Source organism: Apteryx rowi, unplaced genomic scaffold (assembly GCF_003343035.1).
Source record: "Apteryx rowi isolate R43461 unplaced genomic scaffold, aptRow1 scaffold_675, whole genome shotgun sequence".
Classification (NCBI taxonomy): Eukaryota; Metazoa; Chordata; class Aves; order Apterygiformes; family Apterygidae; genus Apteryx; species Apteryx rowi.
Genome location: NW_020450955.1, coordinates 98,945 through 120,481, shown reverse-complemented (window position 1 = coordinate 120,481; position 21,537 = coordinate 98,945). Strand labels below are relative to the sequence as shown.

Genomic DNA, 21,537 nt, shown 5'->3' with positions numbered 1-21,537 from the left:
TTGTTTTAGCCTTTCTGAAGGAGTTACTTCAGGAATTTTATAAATAAAATGCAATTTTTCTCTAGCTAAACATTAATTTATATCTTACAATGTTATAAACAATTCTAGTTCTTCAAATGCTTTGTAATTTATAGTTTCTTTGTAATTTATAGTTTCTTTTCATTTTGCTTTAAGATGTGACCAGATGTTGCTGTTTTGAAAGTAACAGATTGAGACATTCTTCTGGAAATGTTTTAATACAATTTATTTCGCAGATTGTTTTGGCGTTTACAAAGCTGTGTTTGTGTAAAGTAAATATCCATTCCTTATAGTAATACTCTTGGTAGTCATGCAGTTTGAAGGATGCAGAGGTGCAAAAATAAATAGATGCTGCGTCCAAAGGCTAATGCAGTCACCTGGAGTCTTTTACAGTGATTTCAGTGGGATAGGGTCATCTTGGAAAAGAGAGAGACTTGTATAGGTCGAAAGCAAAGTTCTATCAGCTACCAGGTTTTGCTCTTTTTTTATAAAAGGAGTATGTTTCATCCAGTTTGTGAGATTTATCTTAGTTGGAGTATCATTAAACTTCTGATCCTAGTACTGATCCAGTAGTGTTACTGCGGAGGTATGTGCACACTGCCAGCAACAAGGCCCAGAAGTCATCATTTAGCATTCAAAGCCATTATAAGTACCTTACGATTCTCTCCTAAGTACTCTTAGATGGGAGACTGCATTTAGTGTAACAGCTGTAGGGGAGGAAAGCTGAGAAGTATAATCAGAAGCTAGGATGTAATGATAATAGTTATTCTTCTACAAATTGCCACACGCATTGTTTTCCCAAACAATACTTTAACTTATTAAAAAAAAGTTATTTGAAGCTTTGTGTTTCAAAATGTTTCTCCATAGTTTAATGCATTCCCCCCTCCCTTTAGGGCTTTGAATCTTATTTCCCCCAGTCTGAAACTGTTTCTAAAGATATCAAAGAATAAGTCTTCCAAGACAAGATGAGAGGTGGTGCAGCTTAACATGCTGCACTTTGTTCGCTTGCTTGTGCACTGTGACTTTGACTGAAACAATAAATTCATGCCCTTTTCCTTTTGAGATCATAAGTTTTAACTGAGTACGTTCCTTGTTGTTGTTGTCATTGAAAGTTTTTTAAGCCTAGTGTTGTAGGTAATTGACATTTGTAGTTTTGTATTCCACTGATATACAATATGTAATTATTTTTAGATTTTCATGACAATAACAGCTATTTTTGAGTTTGAATTTAATATTGTTTTAATGGCATTTAGATGTCAAAGAGATAGTAGATTCAATACATGAGAGTGCATTTCATTAAGTCATTATTTAAGTATCAGTCCCCAGAACAGCCCTATGGCACTGTTACATATGCACAGATACTTGCATTGTAAACTTGTGTGCAACTACTACATGCAGTCTATTTTTTCCATGGAAAATAACATTACTCTTCAACAGTTCTATGATACTGAATCTTTTCCCTTCCTTATTAAGAGTTTCAACTTTTATGAACCTTATTTTAACATTTTTTTGCCTAAAGAAGTAAAAATTATGGGAAAAATTACTGCTGAGAAACAGCAAAATTGGGAAATGCCCTGTAGGCATGGGGGATAAGACTTGTGTTGGAAAGGCTTGCTGTTCCTCGTGTGAAGTTTAGTTCAGAAGAAGGAATGAACGGATGAAGGGCTAGAATGGAAAGGCACAATAGCAGAAGTTCCAGGAAGAAAAAGTACTACAGATAGCACGTAACAGCTGTAGAAAAGTCATAAAAATTAAAGAACATCTAAGAAGTTAAAGACTTGTCCTGAAACTTTGTTCAGAGTGGTACCTTTCTCTATGAGTATGGGGTTCAGCAATCACTCTGGAGCCAAAATTGCTTCCAAGTKATTCTTTCTATCCAGTTATGAAGACCCCAGGTTTACCTGCTTATCAGAGCAGGTGCTTCTGTAAAGTTTCCCCCCAGGTTTCTTGTGTCTAAGAAGTAAAGCCTCTTAAAGCAGGGTTTTAAGCACCACAGTACATTTTTTGTTGTATGCCTTGGAGCCTATTTGCAGAATAAGGAACTGTGAACTTAAGAAAAAGTGGTAGTATCAGTCATTGTGTCTGAAGAAAAAACGATGAAAAAAGATGAAAAAATAAAAGTAGTTATAAATTATTTTAAGTGATAGATATTTCAAAGCTTACTTATTAGACATAGCCTGGATATTCCTTAAGAGCTAACCTATTAGACTTCCTCTGAATGTCTGTAGTTATGGTGGGGTTTTCTTTTCTTTTCCATTTATTTTGTAGATTTTTCTTTTTCATTCACATCTATACAAGGTGAATATTATAGTCTGCTTTGGACTACTAGAATATTAGGAAGAAATATTACTGCTTCTCTGAGCTGTGCTTAGGGGTTGTCCCTGGACTCAATGTGATAGCTTCACCATGAATGGGGTAGTTTATCATGCAGGTTTCTGAAACACAAGTCCTTCCTTGGTGCAGTGTCCCAGTGCTCACATACTGGCTTTGTTCTAGGGAGTAGCAAGCTGAAACGGCAAAGCTGAGCCAACACCTACTTTCTAGCTTGTAATGTGTGATAGAGTGAAAATTGCATACTTATTCTGGTTTAAAAAAAAAAACAAACTCTCCCGTGGGTTGGGTTTCCCTTTATGACCTCGCAGAAATAATATAGCAACATATTCAGTGTGTATTTGCCAGATATAAATACTAAACATTACTAATCTCTATATTTAAAGCTAACATGCAATTTTATATTAGTTGTAAGTAGAATTTTTCATCAATTTTCTGGTGGAATTGTAGATTCCTCAGGGATAAAATTGTTCATAGAATATGGCAAGTTAAAAAAAACACAGAATGGAATAATTCATTTTGGAAAACTGCTGCAGAACTTTTGGCTACATTTTGGCAAAATAAGTATTATTTCTGGTTCTAAAAATCTTTTTGTTCAAAAATTTACTGAATTATTATTTTCCATAGATTTTTAAGCAGTACACTTAAAATTATTAAAATCTCAGTGTTTCCACTATCCTAATTTATTTTTGTTTGCTGGTAAATTCATGATCTCAAATTTTAAAGATTTTGATTTTTTCATAACTACTTGTAGGGAAAGGTAGGAAGGTGCCTTCAGCTCCATCTTTAGGAAGTATCAGAGGGGGTCTTTTGCTTAAACCAAGAAAAAATGTAATCAATTTCTCAGTGTCTTTCCTTCCTTCTTCCTTCTGGCAGCAAATGCTTTTACTTTTTGGTACTGGAAAGGGTTCATCAAAGAGTAAAAGAGATCCAGCTGGTTAAAGTCCTGGCAACACATCGTTGATTTTTAGAGAACTACATTGTGAGTTCAGCTGAAAAAGATTTGAGATCTTATTGAGATTAACATTTCCATAGAAAGTATATCATTATATCCTTAGAGGGTAACTATAGTATATATTTGCCATATTAATATTTAACTGAGTGTGGCCATGAAATTGGATTTCACAAAGGACATCTCTTTTTCCTGAAAATAATACCCTAGTGATCTTTAATTGATTATAACAGGTTGAAATTGTAACTCCTTCAGTGATTATCAGAAAAGAAAGCTGCAGTACACACACTTCTGTTCTATTGAAATGAAGCTTCCCCCAAAATTCATGAGGTAGTTAATCTGCTTCATCTCTCACCCTCAAAACCTCCAAGATGCATTTAGCCTAGTCACAAGGACTTTAATTTACCACCATACAGCAGAGATCAACATTCTCTCRAACGTGATGTAGTTTTTTGACAGCATGTTTTCAGGCTATCTTTTGGGGCACAATAATTCTGTTGTGATATGCAAAGCTATTCTGTTTCATGCATTTTGAAGAGGAAAAACATCTTTCCATTTTATTCTAAGGGAAAGGATCTCTTTCTATATTCTTATCATTCTTTGCCATCCCCCAGGGTCTGTAATGGAGCTTTCTTCTGAAGTTCAGCTTGGTTTACACGTTTGTAACTGTTCTGTTTCTTTTTTTCCTTGAACTACATATTTTCTTTCTCAGTGCCTGAAGCTGCCTTGTTAATTATTTTTCCATATATTCTAAGCAAAACATAGACTAAACCAGAACATTATATAAAGGTCATATTGAATTCTAGTCTGATGGAAATGAGGCTTAATAAAAAGTAAAAATAGCTCAAGGTGCCAGGTGACACTGAAGGCTATTACAGTAGACTGTCATATTTAAAAGCTGGAAATCTTGCTTAGGTCAGGAATTGAAATTAATTAGTGTTTTCAGCCTATCCCTTACTGAATGTTTGTCAGTATATCATAAAAATAACTCAGTTCAGCAAAATTGCTCATTTCTTCTCAGGGTTAGACAGAAAGCGTGCTAGGAGGTTGAGATTAGCCTGCAGTGGTGGTACCTGTCTGAGAAACTCATACATGAGCATTTTTCTGTAATCCCCATAGTTTTAGTGATAAAGTTAGTGGTGAGAATATAATGTTCATCCCAATTTACAGATATAACTGGAAGATGATACAGTATCCCCTATACTTGCTGTTGCTTTGTAATGAACGTTGTTCTTTTGGTTGCTTATCAGTTTCCTGAACTTTGAGATGGACTTTTCATGCCAGGCATCTGCCCCAGGCTGAATTCAGCTCAGATAGTTTCACTCTTTCTCATAGTGAGGTTAAGGAAAAATGTGTTCTGTTGCCTATATTGGTTCTTGCAGCTATTCTACTGAGAAATGCTTCTGCTTCTATACTTTGTCACAGGGATGGGCAATTTAGCAGCATGGTGTCAGAGATTTCTTCTTTTACTTCCATAAAAAAAGCACATGGATTCAGTCCAGATGGTAGTCTTAGTTCACACTTGATTAGCGGAGACTTGTGAGATAACCCCTAATCCTCATATCACTGTCAAGAAAACCACAGAAGTCTGTCATCAGTCACACATAGCCAAACCTGCAGTGCATGTGCTATCTGAAGGAAGGCAAAATCAAGCCTGCCCTACCAACTACCAGCATGTGTGGGAGCAGGGAGCAGAACAAATCAAGGTGACACTCGGGAAGGGAAACACCTTCAGCTCTCTGGCTCCAGGGCCGTCAGCACTCTCTAGGATTCCCACCCTGAAGCTGCACTGATACGGTAGCTTTATTTAGATGCTCTTCTAAGAACCAATATTCCCAAACAGAGGTCTGGCAGGAGTCTAGGCCTTGCTTGGACAGATGCAAAAAGCAGAACTAGCACTTTTCTAATTTTCTATCAATCGCTTCACACAACACGTGAACAAGCTACTATTCTTTTTGCTCCAGGGACTTCAGAGTACTGTATCTCTCCCTCTGACTTCTCAGTACTTCCAAGAAGTAGAGCCCAAGCACAAGAGAAAAGGTGGCAAAAGGCTAGCCTTGGTAGAGAATGGATTAGCTCATGGTGACAAAATTCTGTTGTGTTAGAAAGAACAGATTTTCATCTGAAAAGTGATGAATAGTGAGATGAGAAGTTGCTCAGGAAGAAGGTAGTTGATAGGCAAAGAAATGAAATTAATGATTTGAGCATGGGCTCAGAGTGACTGGTTCTTCATGTGGACATACAAAGGAAGGGCTGCAGTCTGATGATTTGCTTTAAGCTGGCTGCAGTTGGAAGAGGTGGTTCCTCCCCCTTCCTCAAGCAGCCAGTTTATTTCTGATTCCTTCTTCCAACCTATCCATGCTTTCATGCTCTCTCCATTATGCCTGTGCTAACAGTTGTGCTGTTAGGTTAGGGCTGAGCTGTTGAGCTGTATCAACTACTTGATCCAGCTGAAAACAACCTATTTCCTAATGTCATTTGCCTGATACAGTTAGTTTTCATCTGGATCAGTTCCCTGATCTGACTTGCCAGGTAGGGACAGACATAAGTGCTCTTGGTAGGAAGGGAAATTCAGCGGAAACACGTAGCCAAAGTTAGAGTGAAGAAGAAACCATTCCTCTTTGGTGAGAGCCTGTAATTAAATTGGATTAAAGCAATCAAGGAGTCACAGGCAGGGATCAGATGTAGTGCTTGGAAATGAAAAAAAACTAAACAAACAAAAGCAAAAGAAAACATTAGCAGTGGTTGGTTGAGGATTTGGAAGCAGAATAACAAGCCTAATGGCAAAGGATTCTGCTCAAAAACAGGATCCCAAAGAGGATTTATTTTCTGCATATTTTGGTTTTAAACTGTGTCTATGTCCATCTTTGAAGAGCTTAGATACAACAATGAGAGCATAAGGTTACTGAGGAGGAAATTACTCATTTTCTGTTCAGTGCAGATTTAAGTGGTTTTCAGTTAGTAAAGCTTTGTATTACATATTCAGCAAAGAAGATAAAAGAAGTATTGAATAATAACACATCTGCAGAATGACCAGCCCTGTGAAAAGATAGTACATGATTACCAAGCTAAGGACTATAAAGTATGTATGCCCACAAATATGCTAAATCCTAGCATTCAGACAACTAAATCTAGCATTACCAGACTCTTTCATGACAGATATTGTAACTTAAATAATGGTCATTAGAGTAAGGTTTTTGTGATGTCAAATGCATTATGGGTGCCAGTTGTCACATTCATTTGAATTCAGAATCCTCACTGATCCTGTTGCCAGGTGTGCATTTGACACTAAATTGTGCCAAGCCTGTTGAGGCAGCAGCAGTCGTCTTTTTGGTCAGCAGTGCAGCAGCAGAGTGTAACTCATCTAGTCCTGATTTGCCCTCTAAAAGGAGGAGTCTAAGCTAGTTGTGTATGCACTCTTTGCAGTCAAAGAAAAGAAACGGCGACCTGCAGAGGATGATTCATCCCAGTAAGATATTTCAGACAGGGAGAGCAACTAATCCCCCCCCCCCCCCCGTTTTTTCTGTTGACTGCATAAGGCATAATACGTGATTAATGCCAGTTAGATGCCTAACTTTTAGAAAGAAACTCTGAAATTAAGTAAATGACATTTCCGGTTCCTATGGGAAGGGCTCACTAGTGAATCTTGAATTTGTGTACCTCAGTATCATGATGTGTATGCACATATGGATACACACACACACTTACAATTTATCCCCTGAGGTTTTTAGGACTTAGCCTTTCCTAAAGCTGTTGATTAGTTATGTTTGTTATTTGTTATTCTTCATGTTCATTTACCATATCTCCTCACAGGAGATGTCCTTACAGTGTGCCTTCTAAATATTTTCATACATTTAACAAATTGAACAGTCTATATTTTAAAGATTTTGAGGCTACAAAAAGCTAAATGCATGCATAAGTTTACTCATCCAAGTTATAAAGATCAGGGTGTAAAAAAAAATACATAAAACAAAAATGGTTGTGAGAAGGTTCTCTGAAATGTTTGAGGTGGAAAATGTACACTCTTATGCTGCTCCTCAAATTTTTTTTATATGTCATTTATAGATTCTGTGCAAATTTTGTAACATGATAACTGCTGTGGATCTCAGAAGTAGTCTGTACTATTGTTATTTCTCACATTAAACTGTTTGTAGTGCTCTAACACTATGTTGGAAGAAGACCATAAGCAAGAAAAAGTAGGAAAACCCCATAGTTTGGGAATATCTTCCCAAATTTCTATTTCTAGAAAAAGCGGCAATAGAAATATGAACCGAGTTACCCAGGAATCTAATGGCGGACTGCAGTCTCCTGTTGCATGATGTCCTGTTGTAAGGAATGAGATGGCGGAAATCAGAAAGATACTAGGCTTAAAGAAAAAATTACATGTAGTATTCAGTTGTCTTCTGTTGTACTGTATAATCTTATCTATAAAATTGTGATGTTTCAAAATATAATTTTGGAAACAACTAATTTTTTCCTCTTTTTTGCACTTTTATAAAACTGTTTACTTCAGTAGTATTCATTATGATTAAATATTATATGACTTCAGAATTGTGGCAAAAACATTTACATAAGCTCCACAGTTCTGTAAAGCAATAAACTGCCAGATGAAAATTACCAGTATTACTAGAGATAAGTAAAACAACTGAAGCTCTCACAGTCCATTCCAAAAGTGTATATTCATTACCTATTCAAGACACAATTTCCATTGGCTTCCATGGGAGTTGCACTTGTATGATGACTGTTCTGATAAAAATTGTAATTAAGAGAATATAACCTGTTCCCATGAATGTCCATTTGGCTATTGCTAAAATGAATTCTACCTTCATAAACTTTATCAAGTCAAGTAACTTCTAAATAGGCTGAGAAAAGACTTGAAATCCATGAAGTTTTCTTATAAAGATAAGCTACAATGAAGAAGTCCATAGTCCATGAACATAGAGGTCTGAACATAGATTATATGTTCTTTTTGTCTACAGTAACATGTTTTAACATTTAGTGGCAAAGTATGGATTAAAACTCTAAAGCAGTATTAAAAGTCTTTGTTGTTATTCATGAATTGGTTCACCAAGCTGTATCTTACATCAAATCCTTTTTTCACAAAATCCTTTGTAAAAAAAGGATTTGATGCATAATTGCAGAACAGCAATTCATATACACTAATGGAGATGATGACATTATTTCAATAACTGAATCATAATCTCTCCATACTGACCTGGAATTTCTCACTTTTTTTTTTTTTTTAGTCCAGCCTTCTAGGGGAGAAAAGTGTTCTAATAATTTTCTTTGCAAGACAGTATACTGCGGCATGTTTTGAAACAAAATACAAATCAATGTTTCTGTCAAGTCAGCGTTCTGGTTTAGAGTCCCTTGAGAAGTGGCAGAGGCAAAAGGTTTAATGTAACATTTGTCAACTAGTCTTGTTCTGCTCTAGAATCTTTGGTAGCTGAAAAACAAGCAACAAGTTACAACCGCTAACAACTGCCAGAAAAGGAATCTGCTGTGAGTTGTGGGGGTAGTCTAGGTGGGGGTATCCTCATTGGAAGTACACATTAAATTTCTAGGGTAGTGGGTTTGTTTTCATAGTAACATACTGGTAATATTTTCCAAATGTTATTCCAGCATCCACATTTTTCAAAGGCAGATGACAGACTCCTGACTTCACGCTATCAACATATGAATAACATTTTGGACTCCCTTTCAGGAACCATATCCAGCTACTGATTAGACTAGATTTGGAAGGAGAATATCAACATGCAGTCAGGTCTTCTCTCCTGAGGTGAGGTGAAGTTCATTATGTTTTGGCTGTGCCCTCAATGTTTGAAGGTACCCGGGTGAATGTGGCCATCTGTATGACTTTGCACAGACATGTAAACTTCCATGTACCTTGGCACCCAGAGGAAAGCTGGGTCTGCTGAGCTACCACAGCTAAGGGTGGACACGAGAAAAGAGTGTGTGGCCCCAGAGGAAGTCTGCTATATCGCTCCTTTAGGGAATATGGTTGTGGCCTCACGAATTCAGGGGTGCTGCAGCTTATGCCCCAGCCCTTGCTCAGGGCCCTGTTGAAGGCAAGATTTACCCATTCAGAGAACTATACTTGAACCACAATAATGATACCTGCATTGTTTGTAATAGTATGAAAAAGAGTTGAAGTTAAAGCATTTTTTATCATAAAAACTAATCTCCAGTATTGCTGTACAGAAATTATTACTATTATCCACTGAAATAGGTCAGGGTTTTCATCCATGTACAACAGCATCTGAATCACATTAATCAACAGCAATTCATTTAAATTTGTACTGTGAATATAGCAGGTGCAAAGGAAGCAGAAATCTAGTGATTCTGCTGTGTATCTTAAAAACTGAAGGCACATAGCTGCAAACATGAGCTGCAATTTTAAATTGGGATGGTTATGCACTATGGTTTGCTGAGCTGGCAAGAGACCAAAATGAAGCAGAGATTGGGCATGAGGAAAAAAGAGAATGATGATCTAGCTAAGAGAGAAGACAGACAAGGAGAATAGAGACAGAGCATAAGATTTGGAATTAAAAAGGATTTTGGAGCGGATACATGAAATTGGGAAGGTTGATAACAGATGAAATAATGCAAAGCGAAAAGGATATTTTTCCTCTCCCCTAGATCCTAAGGAAAGTAAATGACTGGAACGAAAGTCTTGTCTATTTCCCTTGATTTCTGCTACGAATGGCTTTATGCCTTTTTGAGCTATATAAACTTCACATTTAGTAATTCTYTTTCATCACATTGTACTAATATTTTGCCTCCTAAGGATAACCACCCTCTGAGATTCACTTCTGCTGTTCCTATGTCTTTAATACGACACTAGTAATTAGACCATGATTCGCGGAAATGTGCATAACGTAAGTTTAGGCCATTGCCTTATTTAGTTTCCACTAATACTCAGCAAGAAGGCTAACTGGATTTTAATCTATTTGCTGTAATAATTAAGGTTCACATTATATTTTCATTTATTTTCCAGTTTCCAGTTATTACTGGAAAACAACATCTCAAAAAATGGTCAGAGGTCCTGATCACTGATAGTTTAAAGTGGAGTGAAACAATGAAAACTGACATTTTCATATACGAGGACAAGAAATTTGATACTAAAAACAGCACTGTTTCACAAAAATCCCAGCTGGCACTGAGGTGTACTGAGTTAGGTGTCAACCTAGGTATAGTTTCCTTATTGCTGGTTATCTTTTATTTAAGCAATGGACCAATGTAGTAACCACAGAAATGGATTTGCAGTAATGATAGAGAGTGGAATTGGAGAGTTTATTTTAATGGATGCCCATATCCAGAGATCTGTAGATACATTAGTGTTGTCAGGAGTGCACTTTTGAAGTGAACCTCTCAGTCATCCCCACTCACTTCACTTTGGAGCATTATGGAGTGGTCTCAGGGATCGTGGCCTGGGTACCTTTTGGCTGAAACAAAACTGAAGTATTCATTCATGGACACTCAGCCCACAGGACCAGACTGCAGCTAATCCAATGTAAAACGCCCTGAAGTGTGTAGACTGTGAACATCAGGTTCTTCGGGTTTCATGGTATTTGGGCCACACTACTTACTAATGTAAACATAGTTCTTGACCTCACCCTAATTACTGGATATTTTTTCTTTGATTTCTTTTGTTGTCATTTGCTGATGTGTAATTGCATGGTAGCCTGATGGCAGGATGCTGACTTCATGGTTCTGTTAACAAAGCTGTGGTGGTGAGACCATCCTTCCCAGTTACACAGCAAGCTACAGGTTGGATACACGAGCACTTTTATTGAGAGGTTCCATTGCCTGGGTGAAGGCCACCATCATTCCCACGCTTATTTGAATGTCTGCTCTAAAGCCCCGGTTTCTTGACTGTGCTCAAACCCAAGTCCAAAACCCTCTTCTCACATTTGGTGGCCATCAAGTGATCTTAGTGATTCAAATTTCTTCAAAATTCTCAAAGTTTCATTGGCAAGCAGAAAAAGAGGAATGGAATACCAAAGGATCTGTAAGTCCAGGTCTTTTTAAAGACCAAGTGTTTGTTGGAATTATTTGGCTCCTGACTGAAAAGAGAAGATACCTCTCCACACCTATCAGACAGCCATCTCCACTCCCTACTGCCTGCTTTTGTAAACTGTAAACTTTAGTGAGTTATTATCTCTTTGAACATAAATTCAAGAAGGTCAAGCAGGTAGACCTTTTCAAATTAATACTCTCAAGCGGTTTAAGGACTCTGTTCTGAGGGCAGTGTTCCTGTTATGTTACTGTTTCATTTCATTTTTGTTCACCTACACAGCTTTCTTCTATTTAACTCTATGGATTATATCCCAGCATAATGTCAGTCAGCTGAACTGTGGTGATTTCCTTAAGGATAATACATTTAAGTCCTTCACAATCCATAATACTTCTCTCAAAATTTTAACCTACAGAATTCTTCAAGTCTTTGTAGTCACCCCGCATTTTTTTTAGAAAAATACAGTATTCATTGTGTTTGCAGAGAGCTCTGTTTGAGGTGAAAGAGAAACTACTAAAACACAGATATGGAAAATATTAAGGAACATAACACTGTCTCCCATAGCATCCTCATAGACAAGCTCAGGAAGTGTGGGTTAGATGAGTGGACAGTGAGGTGGATTGAGACCTGGCTGAATGGCAGAGCTCAGAGAGTTGTGATCAGTGGCACAGAGTCTAGTTGGAGGCCTGTAGCTAGCGGTGTCCCCCAGGGGTCAGTACTGGGTCCAGTCTTGTTCAACTTCTTCATCAATGACCTGGATGAAGGCACAGAGTGCACACTCAGCAAGTTTGCCAATGATACAAAACTGGGAGGAGTGGCKGATACGCCAGAGGGCTGTGCTGCCATTCARAGAGACYTGGRCAGGCTGGAGAGGTGGGCAGAGAGGAACCTCATGAAATTCAACAAAGGSAAGTGCAGGGTCCTGCACCTGGGGAGGAATAACCCCATGCACCAGTACAGGCTGGGGGTTGACCTGCTGGAAAGCAGCTCTGCTGAGAAGGACCTGGGAGTGCTGGTGGACACCAAGTTAAGTATGAGGCAGCAATGTGCCCTTGTGGCCAAGAAGGCCAATGGTATCCTGGGCTGCATCAGAAAGAGTGTTGCCAGCAGGTCGAGGGAAGTGATTCTCCCCCTCTACTCAGCCCTGSTGAGGCCACATCTGGAGTACTGYGTCCAGTTCTGGGCTCCCCAGTACAAGAGGGATGTGGCACTACTGGAGCAAGTCCAGCGAAGGGCCACAAAGATGATTAGGGGACTGGAGCATCTCTCTTATGAGGAAAGGCTGAGAGAGCTKGGCCTGTTTAGCTTGGAGAAGAGAAGGCTGAGAGGAGATCTTATCAACGTGTACAAGTATCTGAAGGGAGGGTGTCGAGAGGATGGGRCCAGACTCTTTTCAGTGGTGCCGAGCGACAGGACGCGAGGCAATGGGCACAAACTGAAACACAGACACTTCCATCTGAACATGAGGAAAAACTTCTTSACTGTGAGGGTGACAGAGCACTGGAACAGGTTGCCCYGAGAGGTGGTGGAGTCTCCTTCTCTGGAGATATTCAAAAGCCGCCTGGATGCAATCCTGTGCAATGTGCTCTAGGTGACCCTGCTTGAGCAGGGGGGTTGGACTAGATGATCTCCAGAGGTCCCTTCCAACCTCAGTGATTCTGTGATTCTGTGAAGTAAGAAAATTAATCTGAAGTTAGTGATAATACAAAGTAAACCATTAGCACAAAACAACAAATTTTACTGGGAGATGGCTTTGAAAATTGTGACTTATCTTGAGGGAAAAAGTAAAGAATATGACGATCAGGAGCCAAAGTCTTTTATTTTAAAAGTCTTTCATATTTTAAAACTTGTAGAGATGAGAAAAATGAAGTGGCTAAAGACAGCCAAGTATAACAACCAAGTCCCCCACATTTAGGTTAGCAAGGGTGGGAGAAATCAGTGATGGAAATGGTGTCATCAGTGGGGGGAGGGGAGGGGGGGGAAAGCATGCTGCTTGAGTGTGAAGTTAGAGGAAGTGAATTGAAATGCCCTGGACCTGGATTTTCTGTAAATGAAACAGATACTGTTTGGAAAGAGAGAACCCTCCTGTGAAAGGGAATGAGGAGACCCAGCATAGGTCTCATGAATTTACTACAGTAGATTTATGAGATAACTGATTGGAGAAAAGTACTGTGGGCTTAAATCAGCAATACAATAGCAGGTAATGAAGGGTATACAGAGCTGGTAAACAGCACTGAAAATGGGAGAGAGAAAGTTCTGGAGTTTGGAAGCTGAGAAGTATAAAGAATTAATGAGAAAGAACAGAATTTGGGAAGAATGGATTGTAGCGTATTAACACTTTTTCCAGTTTTGGAACATTTTTAGACCTCACCATATGCAGTAGCTACTGCATTGCCTATTACACTGACCACAGTTTAACTTTGGGTGTAATCTGTCTTTTCAGTAGATGGTGGGATTAAGTGAGAATCTTAGATTATTTATTAAGAAAAGACACTGTATAGCTGTCAGGTTTAAACAGGATCTTGTCAGACAATATTCTACTTATTTAGTTAAAAAAAACTTTGGAAGGTGGCTGGACAATCAATTTAAATTTTTCTGTAATAGAAATCCACAGAACAGAATTAGACGGAAATGTGCAGAAATGACCTAAAGCATTTTGTGCTCAGGGGGTGAATCTTAGCTTTTGCTGCATCCAGATGGAGACACCCTGATCATTATAATCAACATGCTCCATTTGCTGCATTAAAAACAAGATAAATATTTAATCACAGTGCAATCAAGTCTGGATCTGTGCCATTAGTTTATAATGAATATAATGTTAGTAGGATCTAATACAATACTAATATATTTATAAGCCAGGCTGAATAGATTAAAAAAAAAGAGGATATTCTGAGCATGTTAATGAGATAAGGTATGCATAACTGCTAATTATTTTTTATTTTCTTCATAGATTAACTTGAATTATATATAGCCATCAGTTAATATTATCAATATTCCACATAAAATTTGAATGATTTTCTACAATGCCCATTCTTTTCAGTTTAAAATAATCAAACAAATAACAAGCTGTAGTTTTAATAAATATTTGTTGATATAAAATTAATTTGTATCCTAACAGCAAAATAGAATCAACAGTGGCAGATTCCGAAAGGAAATCATACAAAATGTACTGATCTGTAAGAGCTATTGTGTGTATTTTTGTTTTTTATGTTTTACAAATATTCAAGTATGCTGAGCAAGCAAGGATTTCTGATTATACTTCTGAAAGCTTGAAAGGTGCGGTAGTTCAAAATACTAGAAGTTTTAACTCACTGCGGCATTACACTGAGAGACTCCTTTATTTTCTTGGAGCCATGTCAAGATGTCTCAGTGCAATGAGAGTTGGGCCTGAAAATGTTTATGTAAATTTTAAAGCCAGAATGGCTTTTAAGGAGAAAAAAAAATCTGTGAGCAAAAAAAGAGCAAATATTGGACTGCAATGTATTCATTTATTACTAAAGATGCCTCATACCTACATTGCAAAATAAGCGTATTGCCTAAGAGAAGCTCTTTTCATGGTTACAGCCTGCCCTTTTGTCAAAAGTACATTTGCTGGGAATGCTTTCCTCAGATATCTTCAAAAACATGTACTGGAAAGTGGGCAGCTAAGAATGGGGATGTATTTTCAAGTAATGAACAAACATGCTATTCTTTGAATCCATTTATGTCAAGAGTGTTCTTGGAAAATGGTTTAGTCTTCTAAACAAAGGTAGAAAATAGTAAGAAAAGTAGAAAGTAGAAAATACTAAGCAGAAGCTTAGTCATAACCACAAAGGTGGTGCATGAACTTGACTTAAAATACATGTACTAATGAGACCTAGCTCTCTACACAAAATTACGGAAATGGATATGTCGTACTTGCTGGCTGGAACCTTTAGGTAGGTTGAGAAACAAGTATATATTTCAGCATGAATTAACTATCCCCAGAACTCAGCAGGTGCAGGAACATTTCTGTCAAGTTGTTAAAATGGTCCCTGTCTAAAGTAGCACATCTCCCACACAGACACACAGCTGGGAGTGTTCAAAACCAACCTCCTTGTCAAGGAAGCCTTGCACAATCATATTAAATTAATAGGCAAAGTAGTAAATGTGAGGAAGATCAGAGTCCCTGAAAGCTTTTGTTATATTTCTACCCTTTTTATGCAATAAAGCAGTTCTCTGTCTGAACATATAAAGAGCTACACAGAGACATTCCTGCTGGTTTTGAATGCTCATTTGTGTGTCTCTATGGAAGATGGTCTCTTTTGAATAGAATTATTTTTTATTTTGATTTTGTATCTGCCAAACTGTGAAATCTATAAGTTTACATTTGAAGGGGCACAACTTTCAAAATATCCATTTAATTAAGGACGTTTTTAAAAGGATGAGGAAAAAAAATCAATATACTTCTGAAAAGGAGGCGGTCTCTCATTTGTGTATATATAGGTGGTATATACATCATTATTTAACTGTATGGAGAAAACATACATGCTAGTTTGGAAAGAATTTCAAGTAGATCTAATTATTTAGAAACTGGGCTTATCTCTGTTACATATTTTGAAGAAATCTAATGTAGCTTTCTAATTATTTCCATTTCAGTGTTCTTCAACTTTCTTCTCAAATTCCAGGAACTGAAGAGAGGCAGAGATAGGGTGTTGGATTACCTAGACTGAGTCTAATCCAGTGTAACAGTCCGTACCCTCTTGGTCATGGGAAGCTTGTGCCAGCTCCAGAAGCAAGAAGATTAATTCTCCCCTTCTCATAAAGATGATAGAAGTCATATGTGCCACTGGCTTCTTTTACACACGTCCATTTCAAAATATAGGGGTTCCTTCTAACTGAGCTCTATCACGTTTTATTGTGAAGGCTTTGTATTGGCAGAGAAATCATCTAAAGTATTATCAAAATATAGAGGAAGAGAAAAGACTTTAAACTACTGATGTTAGAACTGTTTGAGGGGTCACTGATAAGGAGTGCAATTTACCAGAGGCGAAAAAAAGATGTGATTGACGTTCCTGTAGAACCAAGAGGGTAGAGCCAAAAGGTAGTGCTATAATGACAAGTTGATAGAGAATATTTTCCTTTAAAATGAAATGTAGAAAGAACCCTTTTGTCCATTTTATTAGCTTGATGATAATTCCTTCATTTGTTTTGATGTTTTGGGGGGTTTACCATATCATCAGAGTAACATTATCTATTAGTCCTACTTCAGTAATATTCCACAAAAGAAAGAAGCAATTAGCTTTGTAGCTAACAGTATCTTCATCTTGATGCATATCAAGGTCAGTTTCTAATTTAGTATTTTTCATTCAAGTTGCATTATTTCTATATAAAGAGATGGATAGATAGATATTATACCAAAATTGTTAATATTTGTTTTACATTGCTTTTAATCTTCCTGTTACAGCTGCTACTTCAACTACTTTCTGGTTTCCTAGGTTTTGCTAAGTATGCAACTCCTACTGTACTTCAAAGTTGGCTTTTGTCATATCTTTTAAGACCAAGGTACAGATTTCCTAGAACCAGTAAAAATATCTGGTAAAGCTTCTGTAGACTTCTTGATAATGCCACCCAATGCAGTTTATGAAATCTAGTATATTATGTCCTTGAACGTCTGCACAGCCTGTCCTTTCAGACAGGCACTGTGGTTCTCCCTGGTGATGTTTGTATTAGAGCTCCAAATGAATGTGATTGGCCTCAGGGGGGTGAGGAATGGGAGGGCTGCACTGCTTCATCAGCAGTATGCTAGGAACATTGTGGGTGGGGTTTTTTGTTGTTGTTTTGGGTTGTTTTGTTTTGTTTTTTTAAACCCTAATGCTTCCTGGACACTTAGAGGGGACAGTAATTAGAATGTTGTTTCTTAAATGTGCAGATATTTACCTAAGCAGACATTAAACCTTTGGGGAGAGTTTTAATACACTTTTCCCCTTGTATGTATCCGAATTCCATTAACGCTTCTAGATACCATGTGACACTGAACAGTAGCTGGTACTTACAGATTCACCCTCTTTGTTTTTTCAGCACCTAACATGAAGTCTAACTGTTTCTGTTCCACATACAGATATTGCATGCGTCTAACGTAGCATTTGAGAATAAATCAAGAGTAAATTTGGTAGTAAATCTCTTGGTAGTCTTCACTTACTGTGCTTTGGTTCACATTGCATGGTACACAAACTGGATTTCTTCAAGATATGGCTAAATTAAAAGACTTCCAGGAGTGCATCTGCTGTGCCCCAGCCGCTCAGAGCGTTCAGTCCATGGGACCAGACTAGAATTAGCCCAAAGTAGCTCTCCCTCCCTGCTCTCAAGAGAGACATGCATTACGTGCATGTTGGGTCCTCAGCACCAGCCAGGCTGTTCTAGAAATCCCTTCCCATTGCACTGCGTTGCTTGCTAATGTAGATACAACCAGTCTGTAGCAGAAGTAGTTCACTTGCTAAATAATTGAAATGAGAACAACCTGAATTTTACTTAATTGATGTTTCCCCATTTTTAAATGTGGTGACACCTCTAGGTGCCCTGCTCCCCACCAAAAGGAAGACCACACAAGAAACAGCACGAAATAAGACTATTTTGGAAAAAAAAAGTTTCCTCCAAACTGTGAAGGGCAAAATGTAGAAAAATATTCAAACACTTATTTGGATTATTTCAAAAAAATTTGAGTACCCCACAAAACAGAATGAAGTAGCAGAGTTTTCCTACATAGGCTAATTCACTCTCTGTAAAAATAATCACCATCAAAATTTGTTTTTTTATTGGTGAAATAATGCTTTCCTTGCTTTGTGTGTTAATTACAAACTAATGGTCTCTCTCTCTCAAGTACATATTTATTGCTTCAGTATTGGATTATACAAGACTTTGTTTTTATGAAGTTGTAATTGACTGTACTTGTCAAAGAACAAAACAGATAACACAATTCTGCCTTGAGCCCCTTTGCAGTTCCACTAAGGTTGCATTTATTTGATTCCTCTATCAATAAAATTCTCAGATATTTTAGTCAGAGCACCTAAAAATTTTGACACCTGCTATGCTTTTAGTTAACTTTCAAATTTTTTCAAAAACAGCATGGGATTTCAATCTGTATTTTGGAGAATACTTGTACATATTATTGTTGGCTGTTACCACTGAAACTGTATAAAGAAGTCTCAAAAGAGCAGCAAACTGAATAGATCTATTTCTTTCAGTGCACAATTAATCTCATTTACATTACTTTATATGAACATGGATAGAAATGCCTGGAAAGCATACCATTGAATTCAACTGCTCATTAATATTGATTAAATGTTGTTGTTCTCTTTGTGTTTGAAGCTACTTCAAGATTACTTGCAAAAGTATTACAGTGCTATTGATTTAAAAAAACAAATCCCTGAAGCACACTTTTTTTTTTTTAAATTAGTTGACAAGCTTGTTTGTTTTGTTTTGTTTTGTTTTTTGATAAAGAAGGATGTTTTCAAAGTTGCCTGTATAGATGTGAGTAACAGAGAATATTAATCAGATTGTCAGGGAATGAATTATCCAGCATTCAGTATAATTCATATAAGCCAAACATCCCTATGGATGTGACTTAGGACCTCTCATCATCTGACAGCAGTGTTTAGGTCCATGCATATCATTTTTGTAGTGTTGATGTTTAAAATGGAATGATTACAAGGTTAGGGCCCAGATTCTTCAAGACACTTAAACCTGTATAACTTCATATCAGGGATCATCATCACTCAGACTCAAGTAAGAATGTGTGTATGCTTGGGGGTTCATACAGTCTAAATGTCCTGAAGAACTGACATCATGGGGTACGGTCCTCTGGAGCATTGTTAGGACAAAAGAGGTGTGAAATTACAGCGTCTTTTTTAAGTTTCAGTCATTCATTCTTTTAAAATGCAGATAGGTCTGACCAGTGTCCTGCTTAAAAAAATGAATGTTAACTAGTGAAAATTGGGTGATTGTTGTTTACTGGTTTCAGTGCACTTAATTGACAATCAGTCGAAACAGTATTCATATTGTTGGTGAGTTTTTTCAGAAGGAAAGCATCACAGAACACTAAGATTAGTTAGAAATACTGGCATGCACCAGTATATTAATAGTTGTGCTCCTCAAATGATCTGTAAGCCTCTGTACTCTGGACTGATCTGAGAAAATGCAAAACCTAAAGAAAATCAATGAAAGTGTGCTGAACGTGCTCAACAAGCCATATGGAGAAAACAGGAAGCAAAATGAGAAAGCAATGGCTAAAAGATGTGTTGTTCCTGGAAGATTAGGGATCTGTTTGGACTGATATAATTACCATATGAGGCTACCTGTAGGTAATCCCCAAATTGCAGCACTATGTTAGAAGCTTGAAGAAAATACATTGTTCATATGCACGGGCGACAAAAAGGGCCAATTATTAAGCATGTTTCTTCTCAATAGAAGAAGTTGCAGAATATTCATATGTTTTATTTATGTGGTTCAGTGGGATGTGTCTCATGTTTAACGATGTGCACAAGCATAACTTCGTCAGGATTGTGACCTGAGTAAGGCTAATGATATAAGTTGTAACAGAAATATGTACATGGATAGTTTCTTAAACTGCTGTAACGATCTGGGCAATTATAATTGTGGAATGTGTTCTGATATCCCTTGTCATCCTGTTAATTCATATCTTTTGTAAATTAATATTTTCTCAGAGAGTGCAGTTTTCACTAATGTGACATTCCAAAAGAAGGCTGTTGCTATGATCATCTGTCAAACCTTCTATTTGTAATTGAAAACATAAACTAATAGGCAGACTCTAAGAAACGTTAAACTTACAGCTCTTTTAAGTTTAAATCATTCAATTCCCAGTGCTGATTGTCAGTAAATTATGCTGTGGAAAGAAATTATTTTCTAGAGTTTTTTGAAAAATGTGATTTTAATTGGATGAATACTTATGACGTTTCATTTCAGTAAATGAAGATTAACATCTTTGTGTGTACACGGCAAAGATTGCAAATAACACACTTTATATTAAATTCATGGACCTTTTAACACACAAACTTACTTATGAAGCTTTCAAATCAGTGATTACCAGTTCTTTAAAGTGGGATTGGAAAAAATATTAGTCAAAATGCTAAAATGTTTTATTCTGGTAGGATGTTTGTTACAGATGAAAACAGTAAGATAGTAAGATGGCAAAAGCTTTTGACACATGCCATTAAAAGAATAAACTTTAGATCTCAGCTGAAGATATATTATTACCTGGAGGTATATATAATAAGTACAAATCTAACATCTATTGCATTTACAAAATGCAGATCACTACCAGAGCACTCTAACAAACTTTAAACAATAAGAACAAACAGAAAATTAGATCTCACTGCTGAAAGTTTAGATTTCATAGCATGTGGTCAGTTGCAAAAAATAATTTAATTTAGTCAGAGGAACTTTTTAAAGCAGTTTGAAATGGATATGCTAAAAAGGCACTCAGTGGAAAAGGAATAATTGGTTAATAACCTAACTACTCACCCAGATGGTCACACATGCGGAAAGTCACACAAAGCCATAGCAGAGATCCCTTCCAGCTAATAACTTGCCATGTAGTGATTACTCAGGGATATTGTAGGTGTCACTCCCTACATGATAGGCACATTTGATTAATATATATTGCCTCAGTGGTATGAAAGCTAGAACGCCTGTTATCTTTAATAGGAGAGCAAGATTTAGCTTCTCTGTCTCCTGTCTTCTCTTACATTAAAAAATAATGTTGTGATTAATGAATAGTGACATGCTTCGTATTTTTTCTTGTTCATAAAAATCTGTGCTGGCAAGTTATCTGAAAAAGTAAAGGGTTTATTCTAGTGGGTTAGTGGAATATAACGGTCTACATATGGGATTTAATTTCTTTAATGAAAGCATATAAATAACTGAAATTATTATTGTTATTATAAATGTATACTTTTTTTTTTTTAATCTCTCAGGACCCTGCCTTCCTAATCCATGTCATAATGGTGGGATGTGTGAAATTAGTGAAGCGTATCGAGGTGACACATTCACAGGATATGTTTGCAAATGTCCAGAAGGATTTAATGGGATTCATTGTCAGCACAGTAAGTTTCACATAATAACTTTTATTGTATTTATAGACAGAAGGCTTTGTGTAAGCTAGTAATGTTGAGGTTTAACATCGGCTCTGATTTTCTGAAGTATATCGGTCTTTGGCCTTCATTTTGTGACGAGACTAGTGCTG

The 21,537-nt window shown here is 37.1% G+C and overlaps 1 protein-coding gene across 1 annotated transcript in view; it reads left to right on the top strand.

Annotated features, from left to right (window-relative positions):
* EDIL3 (EGF like repeats and discoidin domains 3) overlaps positions 1 to 21,537 on the top strand; it is a gene marked incomplete at its 3' end in the record, with an annotated part of 142,708 nt that overhangs the window by 41,727 nt on the left and 79,444 nt on the right. Inside the window, exon 5 of the mRNA XM_026085800.1 lies at positions 21,269 to 21,397. Within this exon, the coding sequence (XP_025941585.1) occupies positions 21,269 to 21,397 (129 nt within the window). The remainder of the gene's footprint in view (positions 1 to 21,268; positions 21,398 to 21,537) is intronic.